Source organism: Spinacia oleracea, chromosome 2 (assembly GCF_020520425.1).
Source record: "Spinacia oleracea cultivar Varoflay chromosome 2, BTI_SOV_V1, whole genome shotgun sequence".
In the NCBI taxonomy this organism is placed as follows: Eukaryota; Viridiplantae; Streptophyta; class Magnoliopsida; order Caryophyllales; family Amaranthaceae; genus Spinacia; species Spinacia oleracea.
Genome location: NC_079488.1, coordinates 103281116 through 103299751, shown reverse-complemented (window position 1 = coordinate 103299751; position 18636 = coordinate 103281116). Strand labels below are relative to the sequence as shown.

Genomic DNA, 18636 nt, shown 5'->3' with positions numbered 1-18636 from the left:
CTACTTCCAAGACAAAATGAAATAATTAACAGTTTGCTTTTCTTTAATGATACGGAGTGGAGTATTAATTAATTAATAGAGTAGTAAGAGAAAGGTGATGTTGATTTGTTGGCATGTGTCCTTCGATGGTCTTCTCAAGCTAACTTTGATTTACTCCCTCCGTATTTATGTAAGAGATACACTTGGACGGTCACGTATATTAAGAAAAAAGAATTGAATGAATTAAAAGAATAAAACAAGTAGGGTTGGATAGATATTTTAATAAGTAAACAAGTGACCATGTCATTTTGGGGTTGGAGATGGGTGGGTAAATTAGATATATTATTTAATTAGATAATTAATATAAATACGGCCGGAAAAGACAAGTGTATCTCTTAAATAAATACGGAGGGAGTATTATTTTTATTTATTTTCTTTCAGTTGGCGAATGGTGAAATGGAGAGTTGTGACTCGTGACTCGTGACTTGTGAGTGAGAAAATGTATACTCCGGTCATATTTGCTTCATTTCTAAATAGTTGCAACACGTCAAGCTATTAAAGTAAGTGATTATAAAAGCCAAATGGACATTATTAGTTAAAATTAAAATTATATAAATCGTAACAATCTGACTCTTCCTGTTATCAGTGGTAAAAATAATTTATTTAATTTGATACATTGATTTTCTATGCTCTCTTTTTTACATTGGGTGTTTCTTCTTTAAGTTGCACTTCAAGATGGTGTGTTGCAACTTAGGGAGTACAAAAGAATAGATACTTCGTATTTAATTATAGCACGTAATTGAAAATGTATAGATATTTAAATTTGAGTTATAGAAACTACCCCATATGTATAAAACAAATTAGACAAGTAAAAAGTACGTGGTGAGTGCTACTCCGTACAAGGAAAAGAGTTGTTGATTAGTTGAGATGTGTGTTTGATAAATATGATAATTAATATTGTCAAGCTAACTAAGTTTGACTTGTATCCAAGCTTTTTTGGAAAGTATATTTTAAATTTAGGTTTGGGAATTGGAGAGTTGAGAGTCAGTGAGAGAACATGTCTGGTCCATTACGTTGGTTGGTTAATCTAGCAATTTCAAGATTTATAATACGATAATTTGTTGGATCCATTATTGAGTTTCAGATTCCTAGTGTGTTTTATTATTAATACTCTTAATTAATTTTATTCATCAGATTCTCATCTCTGACAACGTTGAAGAATGAACGAATGATGATGCATATACTAAAACTACAATTGCTGATTTATTAAGTTTAATTTAATTTTAAGGTTTTTTACTTATGTATAAAAATAAAAACTTATACTTCTTAAATTTATTTATCTTTTTACAGAAATAATAACTTGTATGTGTAAATTTTTGGCAATGCACGTAGCACATTATTTTATGTACAAAGTTACGTATATGGTTGACAGAAATCAACATCTCATGTCATCTTCATTTAATCATACCACTAGTCCACTATATATGTCTAGTGTAATACGGGAACAAGGGGCATGGATGATGGATCAACCAAAGAACACGATACAATAAATGAGCAAATCTTTACACGTTACTCAACATTTTCCCCTCTTAATAATTTGGAAGGCGGTTTAATGAGTCAAAAAATATGTATTAGTAACAGCAAAATCTCAACTACATTGTTAAGTTTTAGCATCGATCCCGTACATAAGATGACGTTAATTTTGTCTTCGTTTTGATATTTTCATGCAAAATCCATCATTTAAATGTAAGTACGACAAATTGTCGACAAAGAACAAACGTTACAAGTATTTGTGAAACGGATGAAGTAACAGAAAGAGAGAAATGCAAGGACAACAAATCGTCATAAATTTAGGAAAGTGTTTACCATAAACAATAATATGAAATATCTAATTCAATCAAGGTTTTCTTTTAGGGTTAAATTGTCCCCAATACTCATCTTCCCACATCTCCACTTGCCTTGTCAAATTGGCTTTCTTCTCAAAAAAGCCCCTTAGACCTAAAGGGTCATAAGGAGGAGGCATATTACAAGGAACTCCATTACTTGGATATTTTTCCAAGGATTCATCCATGAACTTCCTCCAATTACCTTTAGCTTCACACGCCATTGCCTCGGAACATAGCTCAACCGCTTTAGGTGGAATTGCGGGTTTAAACCTTAACAGTTTCGCATACTCACTCAACAAATGGAACATGTAATCGTATACATAATCCATCTTCATATCCTCATGAATATACCTACTTCCAGCTTCCCCTATCTCCTGAGCCTATTCAATCATATAGATTCATTTAAGTTAATGGTAACAAAATTTGTTAAATTTTACAAAGAATACTCATTCGTACCAAAATAAATGAAATGCAACATTGAATTTACCTTATCAGTATGATTATTCCCCCATTCAACAGCAAACTTGAGAGATTTGCATTTGTCATTGTTGTTTTTAATGGGCCAGTAGTGGACCAATGGCAACATCCCTCTATTGAAAAAATCATGGTATGTGGGCTTTACTACCAATGTCATGGAGTCACATCCTAGAATGTACTTCTCACTAACTGACCAAGCCCATCCTTCTATATAGATTTTGTACCTTTACGAAATGAAGCAAACATTAGAATAAAATCATAGCTTGAATATACTCTCTCCGTTTCTTAAAGATTCTTTTAGGTATTGAGGGACTCCGTCTTTTAATACTCGCAACGTTTGTTAGTTTCACGCATGCCAATGCACAATTTTGATCATTTTTATCTTAAATTCTCTTTATGCAAAAATTATAAAAAGTTGATATTTTGAAAATACACATTGAGACGAATCTAACAAGATCCCACATGACTATGTTTTATCTTATATAAAAAGCACTAAGAATAGTCAAAGTAGATTATATGGATAGTGGCAAAAGTCCAAACGTTGCGACTATTAAAAGACGGAGGAAGTATTAAATTATAATAAAATACGTACCTATGGGTGCATTGATCCTTGATGTTGGATTCTTTATACCCTACTTTAGCTTGTTTTTCCCAATTCTGCAATCATTTTAGATGTCTATTGTGTTAATTTATCGTGAATCATGGTGGTATTAAACCACCTAATAATCGAACAGACGGTAGATTTTTCGAGTTAGAGGGGGAGAGACCTGAGTATAAATGCGAACGTTCCAATCAGTAGTGTCGGTAGCATTGCACTTAAGGAAGTCAGCCCTCCATGGTGCAACGTTGGGGTTGCCTCTCCAATAAGCCAAGGGCACCCTGTCCTCCCATTTCGTCCCTTTGTTACCTTCTTGTATGTCACTAGATGAGTTTCTCCACGGTTTTATGTTACACTCCGCCCTACCCAATTCAAAATGTCGTTCAGATAATATAAATTTGACAAAATAAGTCGAACACAAAAAAGAGTTAATACCCTGTTTGTTCCAAGAGAAGCTTAACTTACCAACCCCAAAAGGACCAATCAGGGAATACCAGATCCAAACTCCATGGATCAGAGCAATACTTGAACAAAGGTGGTGGGCCAGAATTGGGCCTCTTGAAATTCTTTGCAGGAATAACAGGCCTATCATCACAATCAAACATTAGCTCCAAATTAGGCAATCTCCCAGGGTACCTCCTTAAAAGCTGTAGGATCCCCCACAAAGTGAATTCATCTCTAGTTTGTAATGACTCCCTATACTTCTCTACATACACCCTTCCTTCTAGAATCACTAGCCTAAAGTGAGCCGTCTTTCGAGCCGCCTCCACCATTTGCCTCGTGACACCCGTCTCCTTCCATGGCCGTAAATCTTCGTGGATCCAACGGAAGTAATCTGGGCATGTCGATGGACGGCCAAGATTTGTAAGGCTGTAATTGGTAGGATAGTTGTGAGGGCATGATTTGTATGCACCCTTGGTGGTGCATTGTAGTGGATATTGTTGTTGTTTTGGCTTTGATGTAAATGGGAAGATTGTTATTAGCTCTGATGAAAAGGGTTTCGAAGTTGTCGAAATACTCGTTTTTTGTACTGGAGATCCTGACTAGAATTAGGAGAGATTATGAGACTAGTATCAATATCAAGATATCATAGTCCTACTAATGAAATGTATAATATAAGCACAATCTAAAGCTAATATAAATGCATTAATAGAGGGAAGCAAAATTATTTGAGAAATCGAAAATTTTGATCCAATATCTAAGCAAAAATCCTTATTTAAAACAAATAAATCAAATTTCAATACGAAGTATTAGACTTACAAAATCCGTCCAACCAGCAAAAACTTGGTAGCTAAAGAAGAGCATGAAGAAGACGAATAGAAAGGAGGAGACATAGGTAGCAACCGAGGCTTTCTTCGAGTCTCGATACCGCGGCCCTGCAACCACGCTAAGCTTATTGAGTGCATAATCACTTCCACAACCCAAAGATTTCCAACCAAACAACTTAACTTCATTTTTCTTGGCAGTCATGGCTTGGTTTGATGTCTATTTTAGTAAATCAACACTGCCAACCCCAAATCAGGAAATAAAACTATAGAAATTCATTTATACTTTTGAGTAAGTGAGTGGGGCTTCAAGTCACCATCTTCTAGTATATGATAGATAGGTAAACGTATTACATGTGCCAAACAAGATATTTTCTTGTGTATATGATGGATGTTGAAAAGTATTTTGGGGTCACAATATTTACGCCGTTGAATGTTCATGAGGTGTTCCATGTTTCGTTGCAAGCATTTTCAAGTATAAATGAATAGGAAGAAAGGACAAATCCTTATGTGTAGTCTGTACTGTTGAGCCTTTTAACTTTACACCTGAAAATGTGTTTTAGCAAGGGCATCAGAATATTGCTCAACTGAACCTTGCTTTCTAACAAACTGAAATTCTAGTGCAAGATTCATGTGTGAGAGAAAAACTGGGTTGGCAATAAAACTAGTAGCACCCGATTTCTTAAAATAATGGCGGGTATTTGAGGAAGAGTCACACCAATCTCGTGGAGAAGAGATTGTATCCACATAACCAACAACACCAAATTCATATATATATTCAATTAACAGTTACCATTTCTGCAAGTAGTTTATTTGCCCATCCAAGGTTTTGTATCAGTATCAAATTAGCTCAAAGAGAGTCACTTACCTCACTACATGCTAATAGAGAACATATCAGAATCAACAGGTTTCAAGAGCCAATTGCAGAAAGAAGGGGTTCCCTTCAAAATCTTAGACATTTGATTGTACTCGTGAGCATTTTCCTGCAGAAATATATTTATAGCAAATTTCGAATTTCAGAACAGCAGGAAAGTTATTCTGGAAATAGGAAGGGATTAAACATTAATGAAAGAACCAAAAAGTGGATAGCATCAAAGGGAGGCTTCTTATGTAGCTAACTTCATAACTAATGCTGGGCTGTTATTCTTCAATTTATGACATACAAACTTCCCTCCCAAATTATCAGGTTGTCTAAGCTCAAGGACAGTAGGGAGGCTTCTGGTCTTCAAATTTCTATTTCTAAGCAGCAGTTCTATCGGGTGGATCTGTCTTACAGAGAGGATCTTTTTCCATTGGAGTGGTCCCTCTACACCTAGGACGGCAGAATATCTAACCACGGCAAGGGAGCAAGTCAAACTGGAAAAACTCGCATAAGGTTTAGACAGAATTAGGCTCGAATAGAGGACTTCCAGCACATCAAAGTAACACACTACCTATGAGGAATACCGAATATCCCTCCCCCGTCAAATAGAACTGACTAATCTTAAGGCAAAGGGTCTAGAAACTCAATGCCACAATAACTAAGCAAGCCATGATGTTGTTAGGAACTCATACAGAGCTTCATATTCCTGGTCCATAAATGGACCTCTAAATCTCTAATATTAAGGTCCGCTCAGGCTGTTGTATAGGGAATCCCTGTCTCCTAGAGCTAACTCACCTGCTTATGTAAGTACTTCCTAGGACTTCCAAGAAGTCACCAATAACCACAACCCACTGGGTTGCGTCCCGGTGCTAAAAAATAGGATTCCAGGCAGGTTGTACTATGTAACTCAAACACCCAAACACATGGGAAGTTGTATATACCATTTGATCAACACTTACATTCACATCCTCCATGAACTTGAGTAAACAACTACAAGCGAATATTTTCTTTGAAGTTCGTTACCGACGGGTGTGACCATTCTAGCTGTGTCTAGCTAGTAACCGAGGTGGACAAATTATATAGAGATAAGCAGAGGTATTTTCTTCACCATCACAACTAGTGAACTAGGGGGGTGGGGAAGAAAAGAAAATGGTCTAAACTATAAACTGGGAGTAAGTTCAAATGCAATGACGTAAACATCACAAAGACAGCAATTTTGAACATTGTACAACACTTCTGATACATCTGTAGCAAAACAAGAAAGTTTCAGCACAATCACACAAGTCCGAGAACACGGGCACGAAGCTTATGCTACTTACGTAATGACTTAAGAGATACATCAATTAAGGTACTCACTTCAGTGAAGTGCATTAAAGCCATCAATTTGATATGCATGTTACCTTGAGTTCTCTGTATGAAATTGCTTTATTTTTCCAATCAGCCAAAGAGTTGTGCCTCAAGGACAAAAAACATTCCAACAATCTCCTCCTGCAATATGCACAGTAACTGATATGTCATATGAAAGAAGATAGCGAATCACACTTTAAACATCTATGTGAACACACATATTATCAACAGTTCAACGCTAAGTCTCAGCCTCTGAGGAGGTTCAGCCGTCCATATATAAGCAACCTCACCTTAAACATTTGTAGCATATATTTTATCATAACTTCAGTAATTAACTTAACCAAGTTATGATTATCCTAGGGGAAAAGCATCACGATGAATTGATTAAGCAAACAGGGTTACAGACTACATAAATTAAAAATTACTTGCACAAGGATGACTGTGTGGACGGAAATAATGCTCCCTTTGAAGAGGTTCCTTGCTTTCTTCCAGTTGTCCCAAGGATAACCTCGTGCAATTCATGCTTATTCCAGCATATAGAGTACCTGTGCACCAGAACGAGTTAAATTTTGCAACTGAAAGCCACATATTCACCACCAGGAAATGAACTACCAAACAAAGACTCACCCGCAAGTTAATGTAACCTGAGAAGAACCAAGATGCTGGAATTCCTTAGGTGGGACAGGAGCTTCAAAAAATAAAGGCTGCAGAATCAAGAGGTCAATATTTTTATGAGTCGAAATGCCTACTGCATTGACATACAACACAAAAGACATACCTCATTCACCAGAAAAGGACCAAGTAACATATTTGATAAAGGTAGTAGCCTATCACACAAAGCCCTCCTCAAGGTATCCTTCAGGGGAAGGTTTTGAGAACTACTGCATGATCTCCCGATGGTGATGGAAGTTATATAAACAGGTTGGAGCAGGTAGGAAAGCAGAGCACCTGATGAGAAAGTAAAGTAGAAGACCTCATAACAAAAAAACAGACAGTAATTCTATAAGAAAAAACTAATTTAATTGTTTCTATATTGTATACAACCTTGTACTTTTCTTCTTATATAAATTTTTCTTTAGTCTGATTGCCTTATAATTTTTACATTTTCCTTTCTTTTCCTAGGCACTAATTTCATTCCCTGTCAGTACAAAGTTCCAAAGGATACATTGTTACACGACAAACAATGACGACAGACCTTAACCGAGCAATCTTTCCCGTTTTTCTTCTCTTATATGCATACTTCAGATCCCTTTCGGTATGTGTGGGGTTGCTATCAGTATGACATGCTTTCAGAGTTCCAAGGATAGGATGAATAAATTTAATACCAAATTTTTAGTTCCTTGCGACAATCACTAGACAGATCAAATTACCAAATTTTCCTTTACAATCAGAAATTCGAAACAAGTAGATGCATCGAATTTGAGGTCTGATTGCTCATGGCATTATTTCAGAGATCCACGTGGAAGCCTTGAGTGGCTCACAGTCTACACTGACTGACCTTGTATTCCAACAGCATTCCAACGTGCTATTTTGTCTGAACAGCTAACAGAAGAAGTTGTGACACCACGGCCAGGCTTCCTTTGGACTAAGCCAGTTACTGGTGGACGGTCACCTGAGAATACAGTCACCAAATACAATTTTCAACCTTTAAAACTAAGGCAATGTACAATATTTTTCTAAAACAGTCCGACAAATATGCATGCATGCACCTAAAGATTCAACTATTGATGAATAGCTCATAATCTTTAATTTAAACATGAAAATATAGGAATGCCTTCCCCCAGTATAAGGTTTCAGCCATAATTTTCTCTCATAAAGGCCATGGAACAAATCTACAATTTTTCTTTTACCCAACTAACTTCGACTGATTTCATGTTCAAGCAAAAGCTCAATAAGATGTGTGGCAACTTGACCTGCTTACAGCCGAAGCCACTGCAGGCAAGATGCATCTAGGAATAATGTATCACGATAGGATGTATCCAAGTCATATTACTGCAGAGGTAAAGAAGGCAAAAGAATACTTTCAACCATTGTTCTTCATTGAAGCTTCCAAAGACTTTTCTCCTGGAGGATGAACATCATTTGTCGATGATGCTGAGACCTCTTCTCCAAAGGAAATACTTCTCATGATTTGTGGCAAACTAAGTGAAGCATCCCCACCTATATAAAATAATAAAAAGCCCGGGATGAGAAAAGAAAAGTATCACTAAACAGGTCAAAAGACAAATTTTGATACATCACTACCCTGTAAAAGATGAAGGAGATATAATATATGTAGACTCACATGGCAACTGTGAAATGTACATATGTAAATTCCAACCCTCTTTGATCCGGTATCGCCCTTGACCAGACCCATTGGTCTCCAAGTACATAGGCAACTTTGTGCCATTGACACCTTGTGGTTGCTCATTTCTATTGATTTCATCCTTCTCAAATGAATCACAACAAGAATGAATCTGTGAATAGAAGAACCTGGTTTCCAAGAGAAAGATAAATACTATATAAGGTATCCACTAACCAGTAACCACCATATAAACCAGGAAGCTCCATTTCCGCCTTAAGACTAGTACTCTGCTTTGGACATACGTAGTACTTTGACAACAACCACTACATTCATTCTCTTATAGAAAATGATGTGTGCACTGTGCAGACTTACACCCTAACCAACTGAGATACGGAATGAGCTCTTATGAAACCTTAAATACTCCGCTTTTATAGGTTTAAACAAGATATGCCAAAACAAAATCACATTAACTTAAAAGAAGATATCCCACAAGCTGTATTATGAACTACTATGATCAAAGGCTTTAGAACAAAATACATGTCTACGCAACTTCACAACATCAACATCAATTTGAGATACTTATAAAATCGTTTCTGCAAAGAGGATGTTCATGCACACACCCTCATTAACGAGGACGTTCCAATCAACCTTTTGTATAATACATGTCTAAGGAACAACCTAAATCAAATAAATGCAAAGAATAGGCCAAATTAACATCCCATTGTCTCCAAACATCCTAAGACTCGCTATGACAACTACGACAAGCACCCAATAATCAAACACATCAATTCTGAAAAGCAAACGCATCAACCAACTGAAACTAGCAATTGTAGAAATAGTACATTCATGAACTCATCCAATCTACCTTAAAATTCCCATCACATGTTCCATCATACTTCGTATTAAATACTATAATCACAACATTAACAACAATACCATGAAAAAGGGAGTTTAAAACCCCAAATTACTAACTAATAACTACCTTAACAAAGCTCTTCTGGCAATAACTTCAGCATGCGAATCATTCACAACGTCCCCATTTGAACTCCGGGATGATCTGGGTAAACATTTAGTCCCAGTCCCCAAAGCAACCACCTCCAGTTCTGCAACCCGAAAGGATTCTTTTATTTTAGCATGAATTCACAATTTCAACTCTAATCAAACATTTCAGGGACTAAAATCAGAAGGGTAAGACTAAAATAAGTTGATAAATGAAGGAGAGAGAAAATTAGAGTGAATGGGGGTTACCATGGGAAGGGGACGACAGAAGGAAAGCTGCTAAAACGGACACTTCACGGCCCTGAGGTTTGCCCTTCTTAGGAAGAGAATTGAAGAGAGAGAAAACTTTGTCAGAAATTGAATCTCCCCATGTCTTTCTTCCCAACAACACCAAATTTTCCCCCATCTCCGCCGTACTCACCACCAGTCACCACCACCTGATTGTGTTCATGACATTCTCAGGGATATTCGTATTTTGACTATTTTAAAATTACAAATACGGGAAGGACAATCGAAGTATGGAACCCAAGACCTGCGTAATTGTAGCATTGATAGTTTGATACTATAACTATAAATTTTTTTTTGATTTACCCCTATAAAAAATCCAAACTTGTGTTTTACCACCTAAAAATCTCAAACTTTTATTGTACCACCTAAAAAAAATTAAAAATATTCGCTTTACCACCTTTTAATAGTAAAGTTAATGAAATCGTTATTGAACCCACTTCAACGGCTAGTATAGCATAACCCTTATAAAATTGCACAATGTTCAAGCATGTTGTATAATACTTCCTCCGTCTTTTAATACTCGCAACGTTAGGACTTTTGCCACTATTCATATAATCTACTTTGACTATTCGTAGTGTTTTTTGTATAAGATAAAACATAGTCATGTGGGATCTTGTTAGATTCGTCTCAATGTGTATTTTCAAAATATCAACTTTTTATAATTTTTGCATAAAGAGAATTTAAGATATAAATGATCAAAGTTGTGCATTGGCATGCGTGAAACTAACAAACGTTGCGAGTATTAAAAGACGGAGGAAGTATAAGTTTGTAATTTGATTAATTTAGAGATTTGAAGTGCAAAAATGGGTGGTGAGAATTTAAGAATAGTAAATAAGAAGGTGAAAAAATTGAAAGAGAATGAGTAAAAAAGATAATCACATAATTTGGTTAAAGAGAAGCTTAATTTGTGGGCTCCACGAACGTTTTCGTTAATTTCGCCGTTAAAAGGTGGTAAAATGAACTTTTATTTATTTTATTAGGTGGTAAAATAAAGTTTAGAATTTTAGGTGGTAAAACACAAATTTGGATTTTTTTAGGTGGTAAAACACAAAATTTCCTAACTATAACAACAACAAACAAAGTCTTAGTCCCAAAATATTTTGGAGTCGGGCTAACATGAATTGTCGTGGAAAAACGTCATCATGACTAATCAAATCAAAAAGGTTTCGGAAATTAAAAGAATAAACGAGAAAGAAGGAGAAAGTGGAATTAATGAAAGTAACCTAAAGAAAAAATATATATATACGAAATATATTACAGAAAAATATTATAAGGGATAATAAAATAAGTAAAATTTAAAATAAATAAGTAAAATAAGTACAGGGTACATCTCTAAATAGCATTTTAAAAAAAGTACTTATTTTACCAATTGGTCAATTCTTTAAAATATATATATATATATATATATATATATATATATATATATATATATATATATATATATATATAAGTGAATAGTTAATGTTATTTTAGTAAATCCACTTTTGACGTCTACCTTAAATTACTAAAATACTCTCTACACTTATATAATAGATAATACTTCTATGACAAAATACCCAATAGGAAAAGCCAAAATAAGCATTTTATCAATCTAGCCCCTTAAATAAATTATTACCATTGTAAACAATCTATTTATATGCGTTCGATTCTATCTAACTTATTTGTTTCTTATATTTACACCCATCGCATTTGTATTATACAAATTATTTTTTACATGCTATTTCTGTAACACCCCGACAATTCTCTCTTTTCTAAAATAACCTTTTAATGTAAAACGTAGAGAATTATCAAGGCATTATCACCCGTGTGAAAACGTAACGGCTTATTCAGAATTTTGCAGCGGAAAACATAAAACTAACTTTAGGTTTATAAATAATTGATTACAGGTTTAGTCCCAAAAATCAACCAACGAAAATAAGGAAATATAAATAGTACGACAAGTTTGAAGTCCAATTAAACAAACCCAAGTCAACTTAGCAAATCAAAACTAAATACAAGCTCTCTATTCCCGATCCCAATGATGCAACATCTTCAAACCTGCAGATGGACAATGCTTATTGATCCTTAGAGACTGCTCACCAAAGATTGGGTCATCACATGATCAATAAGGCATAGCCACGATCAACATGCACAAGCAAAAGCACGTAATCAGCAAAGCTGAGTACTACATACTAAATCAATAATAATCCTAACATGATTCTATTAAACGAACAACCCTAACATGATACTAATGAACACAAACAAAGGCAGACAAAACATGATAGTTTGACGACCATACTTGACCAGACTAGACTAGGCTAGACTTTTAGCAATAATATTATTTTAGTTGAAATAGACAATGGACCGAGTTGTCCATCCAAAAGTCTTCACTAAGGAAGACGAGGTACGGGCGCGACTCCGTAACCTCAGTGACCTATGATATCGAGGAACGTTTTAATAAAAATAGAACACGGTGATCAATCCGGTTCCAGAAAAGGCCATGGGCTACCACCATGAACCCCAACTCCTGTTTGTCCGTCACTTTAGACGTGCACAGTCTAAAGCTATTGCTACTCAGTTTCATTTTACATGATTTACAAATTGAGACTCTGTTATGACTCAACAATCACCTAAGGCATACAATCCACATTCGTTCACAACTGTTTTTATCTTGGAATTAAGTAAGTGATCATAAAGGCATCAATCAAGACTCATTCCAACTTACCCAACCTTTCCTTTAACCATGATCAACCCTGTATATGGGTATAAAGTTTCAACTTACTAAACAAGGTCCACCGCCCTCATAAAGTAGTAAAAAGCTAAAGAGGGAACAATAATCAATCGATCCAAACCAACATATAGAATAATCTAGTGTTCCCAACCAACATGTTTGTATCAATCATCCATACTAACATGTTACAATTCTCATAATGCAAAATAAGTTCAATAATGTCCGTCCAACAGTATTAAACATGCAATTTCAACATAACCAAGTTCGTCAATAATATCAACATCACCAAGTTCAACAATAATATCAACATAACCAAGTTCATCAACAATTTCAACATGGTTTCAACAAATAGCACGCATTCCAAGCACACAGGTATGTACGTACCTTGTGTAAACAAACTGATAGGCCACTTTAACGAATTCAAAAGTCGCCTACAAAGAATTCTCCGCCTAAAATAATCAAGAAACGTACCCAAATCAATTCCTAATAATTTACAGCAACACTAACGTACTCTAAACACATCCTAAACATATTTAGAACATTCTCCAATATCGAAACTTAACTAGTTAACCTCCAAGCATAATAATAATTATATTAAGAATTGAAATTCGTTGAAAACTCTTCAAAACATCATACTTTAAATTTCCAGCAATATAAAGTCGTTTAAAGCTTTACCAAAACCAACTTATAATGCTTAGAGTATAAAAATAATAGTTTTAGTAATTCCTAATTGTTCTACCACGGTTTAAAACTATTAAAGCCTTGAAATTCATGCCTTAAATAATTCAAACTCTTATTTCAATCAAATTATGAAATATGAAAATTAATAATTCAATTATGCAATATTAAAATCTGAAATTCATAAATAAATCACAAAAAGCATAAATTTAATTCAATCAAAACATAAATTAAATTAATAACATTTAATTAAAACATTTAATTTACTTAGAGTTTAAGAAATAACCAAATCAAGAAGAGAGTGAAGAGAAAGGGCGCCGGCTGGGCAGGGAGCGGCGGAGGCCACGGCGGTGCAGCGCGGGTGCAGGAGTGCGGCGCGGCACGACTGTCAGGTGGCAGCGACGGTGGTGGTTGTGCTGATGGTGAAGCAAGAAAAGAATAAAAGGGAGGCTGCTTGCGTGCGTGGAGGAGAAAGGAGGGAGACCGGCCGAGGTTGGGCGGTGTAGCAGCAGACACAGTCAGCAGAGGTCAGTGGAGCCACCGATGGTTGCGCGACAAGGTGATGGTGGCTGGTGGTGCTTCGCAAAACAGAAAGTCTGTGAGGAGGAAAGAAATAACACGAAAGAGAGAGAAAGAAGGTGAGAAGGGAGGGGAAGCTTACCGGACGGCGATGCCGGTGGTGGTTGCAGGTGGCTGGTGGCAGCGGCGTAACAGGCGGCGGCGCAACAAAGAGGGTTTGGGTGTTCCTGGTTTACGTGAATAGTGAAGGAGAGAGTGTTTGATGCTTTTTTTTTCTTTTTTTTTTGTTTTTACGTAAAATTGAAGGAGAGGAAAGGGGTTTGTTTTGGGTTTTAATACTTTGGGCTTCACCCAATTGGGCTAGAAATATGATTGAAGTTGTTTGGATCCACAAATGGTTGGGATTGTTTTTCCGAATTCAACGAGTTTTCTTAATTTAAATTCTTTTCAACATAAAATTCTAAAATTATTCTTGATTTCATAAACCGTTAAAATATTTAGAATATATTTAAATAAAATTTAATATACATTAAATATGTAAATATAATAAGTTTCAAAAATCGTTAAATATTTAGAACGTACTTAAAATAAAATAAATATACGTTAATTATATATTTATTACTAAAATTCATAAATTCTATTTAAATACAAATAATATACGTTAAAATATATTAATAAAATTTATAAATTTACGGGGGATTACAATCTTCCCCTCTTAAAAGAAGTTTCGTCCCGAAACTTGACACGAAATTTCCCACATTTTCCCCAAAAGCTTTTAACTTATTCTTACTAGAGAAGTACTTGTGCCACCTATATGCACTCTTTTGCCAACTCAAAGCTGTTTGTGTTACTCATGAACACATTTTCTTATGCGGAGAATCTATTTGCTTTGCATCAACTTGTAAAATTTGCTAAAATAAGCAATAAAATGCATAAAAATTCCATAAAATAGGTAAAAAGCGCGAATTTCTATAGCATTCTACCCCCTTAAAGAAAACGAGTTACGCCCTCGTAACTCACCTCAGGGAATAGCTAACCAAAATTCTCTTTCGACGAATTCTATCCTCAAAATTCCTATTTCACTAAAACTACTCACTTTAGACTTTTCACAACAGATGACGAAACAAAAGAACAAGTTACCACGAATTAAATAATGCTTAACTTGCGCGGAGTTAATAGAAAAAGTACCAGAATCTATATTGGCAGATCGTTCATCCTCATTCTGATTCATCATGTACAACTTTCCTGGAGCCTTATTCGGGTTGTTGTTATCATTTGCAGGCTTACTATGGTTCTCTTGATTGTTTTGTGCCCCTCCAGGCTTTGAATTTTGACCTCCAGACTGGTTAAACCTCACTTGGTTTCCACCTCCATTACTATTTTGTTCCTTTCTGTGCTTAGTGAAGCACTCATACTCCCTATGCCCCCTTTTCTGACAATAGTTGCAGGTCACTAGTTCTCCTTTGCAGTTCTTACCAGGGTGTTTGCTACTGCACATCTTGCAATGATGCACTCTCTTAGATTGGTTCGAGTTGTTGTGGTGCCCCTGATTGCTTCTTCCTTGAAAATTTCCATTTCCAATCTCATTCCTATTCACGTTTCTATTCTTCTTGAAATTCCCTCGGTTTTTCCCAGCATCAAACTCTTTTCTTTTCTCCCCAACAACATTTTTCTTGTCCCTTCTAGACTGTAAACCATGAATATGGGTGGTTCTCTCATACACATTCTCTAAAGGTGTAAAGGTTTCTCCACCTAATCCCAACTGGATCTCATCGGTCAACCCTTGCTCAAACATCTGAGCCTTTATCTCCTCTGTGGCTACACCCTCAGGTGCAAACTTCGACAGCGCTATAAATTTGCTATAATATTCAGCGATGGTCATACTCCCCATCCCAAGGTTTATGAATTCCTGCGCTTTTCGTTTTGTTATAAAAGGAGGATAAAACTTTTCCCTCAATGCAACAACAAATGAGTCCCAATTAAATCCCTCGGCAGTACTTAGCCTAGTTTCGTTCTCTCTCCACCACATATCGGCTTCATCTTTTAGGTAAAGGACAGCTTGACCTACTCTCATACTCCTAGGGCAACTCACAGCCTCAAACAGTTTCTCAAACTCCCTAATCCAATTTTCTAAGAAGGTAGGGTCTGATTGCCCCTTGAAGTATGGTGGTTTAACCCTAGCAAGTCTTTCAAACATTTCCCCTGCAGAATTGGGGCGCTCAGTTCTTTCCTGAGTCAGCTTTTCCGCCAAGAGGCGAATAGCAACGGCTAGATCATTGTTGTTGGCCATTCTAGAACGCGACCTGCAATTAGTATACTCTACTTTAGGTTTGAAACATCACCTATACGTTATCCCATACAATTTAATACTTGAATTGACCATAAAGATCGCCTCAACCAACAATGTTCACATTAATACACATCATTTACGAAGGCACGACCAATCGTTTACGAAGGTGCAACGATCGTCTACAAGATGCAATAATCATTGAAAAATAATCATTCTCAATAATTCACGAAAGACATTCACACACTGCACATAAGGCATGACATTTTGAATCATATTGGTCATGAGGGTCTAGATTGGCCCTCACTTCCTTTATGTACTCAAATCATTTAATATTATTGTGGCAATTAAATTGATCCACAATTCACACTAAGTATGCAACCAATAGAAAAATTAACCCATGACGTGTTACCTAAAGGTTGGGGTATTATGGAATCCTCAAAATAGAATAAAGAACAATTCCTTGAAAACTTTAACTTTTATTGCTAACTCCATAAAGGTTTATTACATCCTTCAAAATAATAAAGAACATTTCAAACTTCAATAAACTTTAACCTTAAACTGTTGTAGCTTTGCTACTTATTCTTTAAAACATAAAAGAGCTAATTAACTATTTATGACTTCAAAATATTTGTGGCCTCTTGCCTATCCATTGCTCCTGAAAGCTTTCAGAGTGAACTTTAGATCTCAAGATCATCGAACTCTTCTTCAGGGTCTTCATCGGGGTCTTCCTCAGGGTTTGCATCTTCTTCCATGTCTTCATCTTGATTAGGCTCACTTGCCATCTCCTGTTCACTTTCGAGCTCTTCATCTGAATCACTAGAAATCTCAATGGTTGGCTCATGGGCCGCTGGGTTAGGATTCTCTGCCTCAACATCTACATTCTCATTCTCCACAGCTACATAATTTTCCTCTAGGTCATTATTTACACTTACTCCCATAGGTTCTTCTGTAACTGCATCTCCAACATGACTCCCTACGATTTTACCGTCTCTAAACCCACTTTCTGCCGCCTCAATAATGGTGGTCAGAATTTCTGAATCATATTTCCATCTACCATCCCAAGTCCCATACTTAGCCAAGTTTGGAGTTCCATTATCAGAATACATGTCTTTAAACTTTTCCTTGAGTTCTAGGTATGGAAATTTGTTAGGTAAGCAATTAATGATAGTGGCTGCTATGGTATCCTTTCTCATTAAGATAGGTTGCCCTTGAACTTTAGCATGATATTCACATCCAAACACAATTTTCTTCACGTAAATGTCAGGGGTTTCTATATCAAGTTTCTCGAAGGATCCTATGTTGGTATACTTGGAAAGAAACATTTTATTCCTGAAATAAACAATTACATGTCTCACTAACGATTTTCCAACCAAATCATAAACAAAGTTCAATAATGCAATAAGTTTGGTGGAAGCAAATAATTCTTTATGCACATTTAAATGTAACATTAAACAATTAGCACACGCACGTACATAACAATCAATTTCTTATGCTAGCATTGACTAGCTACTAATGCACATATAATTCTATCTTATATGCCCTTCTTATACTACTCATCTCTCATAAACTAAATCATTGAAATAATTTAAATGACGAAGTAAAAGAACGATAATATAAGAAAATTATAACATAAATATAAATATGAAATAAATAAAGTAAAATAAATTAAGGAAATGCGTAGCGAATAAATTCGAAAATAAAGTTTTTAATTCGAAAAAGATTTATATTTCCTAAATAACGAATTCTAACTCTTGAAACAACTTTTAAAAAAATTTGAACTTCTAAAAAATTGTACTCATTTTTTTTTTGAATAATAAATAATAAGAAAAAGAATAAAAATTTCGAAAGTCACTTTAATTCGAATAAATAATTTGATTTCGAACTTAAATAAGAAATATTATATACTTTCAAACAAGATAAAAGGAAATCGGGCCCCCCCAAAAAAAAGTACCAATTTTTGAACACTATAATACGTAGAAGCTCGATTTTTAAGGAGTTTATTTTAAATAACTAGATAGTTAGGCGCCTAAAAATTTATTAAAGTAAAACCTTAGCTTCTAGATACCACTTTGTAACACCCCGACAATTCTCTCTTTTCTAAAATAACCTTTTAATGTAAAACGTAGAGAATTATCAAGGCATTATCACCCGTGTGAAAACATAACGGCTTATTCAGAATTTTGCAGCGGAAAACATAAAACTAACTTTAGGTTTATAAATAATTGATTACAGGTTTAGTCCCAAAAATCAACCAACGAAAATAAGGAAATATAAATAGTACGACAAGTTTGAAGTCCAATTAAACAAACCCAAGTCAACTTAGCAAATCAAAACTAAATACAAGCTCTCTATTCCCGATCCCAATGATGCAACATCTTCAAACCTGCAGATGGACAATGCTTATTGATCCTTAGAGACTGCTCACCAAAGATTGGGTCATCACAGGATCAATAA

At 35.4% G+C, this 18636-nt stretch overlaps 1 protein-coding gene across 10 annotated transcripts; it reads right to left on the bottom strand.

Moving 5' to 3' along the window:
• Positions 1 to 1799: 1799 nt before the first annotated feature.
• On the bottom strand, positions 1800 to 10234 carry LOC110789272 (tRNA-specific adenosine deaminase TAD1-like). Of its 10 annotated transcripts, none has more exons than XR_008928406.1 (12): positions 9947 to 10234; positions 9681 to 9801; positions 8699 to 8886; positions 8440 to 8574; positions 7913 to 8026; positions 7193 to 7362; positions 7042 to 7118; positions 6840 to 6959; positions 6468 to 6555; positions 5074 to 5188; positions 4201 to 4316; positions 3840 to 3979 (listed from the first exon to the last, which is right to left on the bottom strand). XR_008928406.1 is itself a non-coding variant. In XM_056837575.1 (11 exons), the coding sequence occupies exons 1-10, from the start codon at positions 10101 to 10103 to the stop codon at positions 5078 to 5080; spliced, it is 1281 nt and encodes a 426-aa protein (XP_056693553.1). In that variant the 5' UTR covers positions 10104 to 10234; the 3' UTR covers positions 4068 to 4316; positions 5074 to 5077. The 10 variants fall into 10 exon arrangements, 8 of the variants coding, with proteins under 8 accessions (XP_021849621.1, XP_021849642.1, XP_021849618.1 ...); XR_008928407.1 differs by having other exon boundaries at positions 3961 to 3983; XM_056837575.1 differs by lacking the exon at positions 3840 to 3979 and having other exon boundaries at positions 4068 to 4316.
• Between the last annotated feature and the right edge of the window lie 8402 nt (positions 10235 to 18636).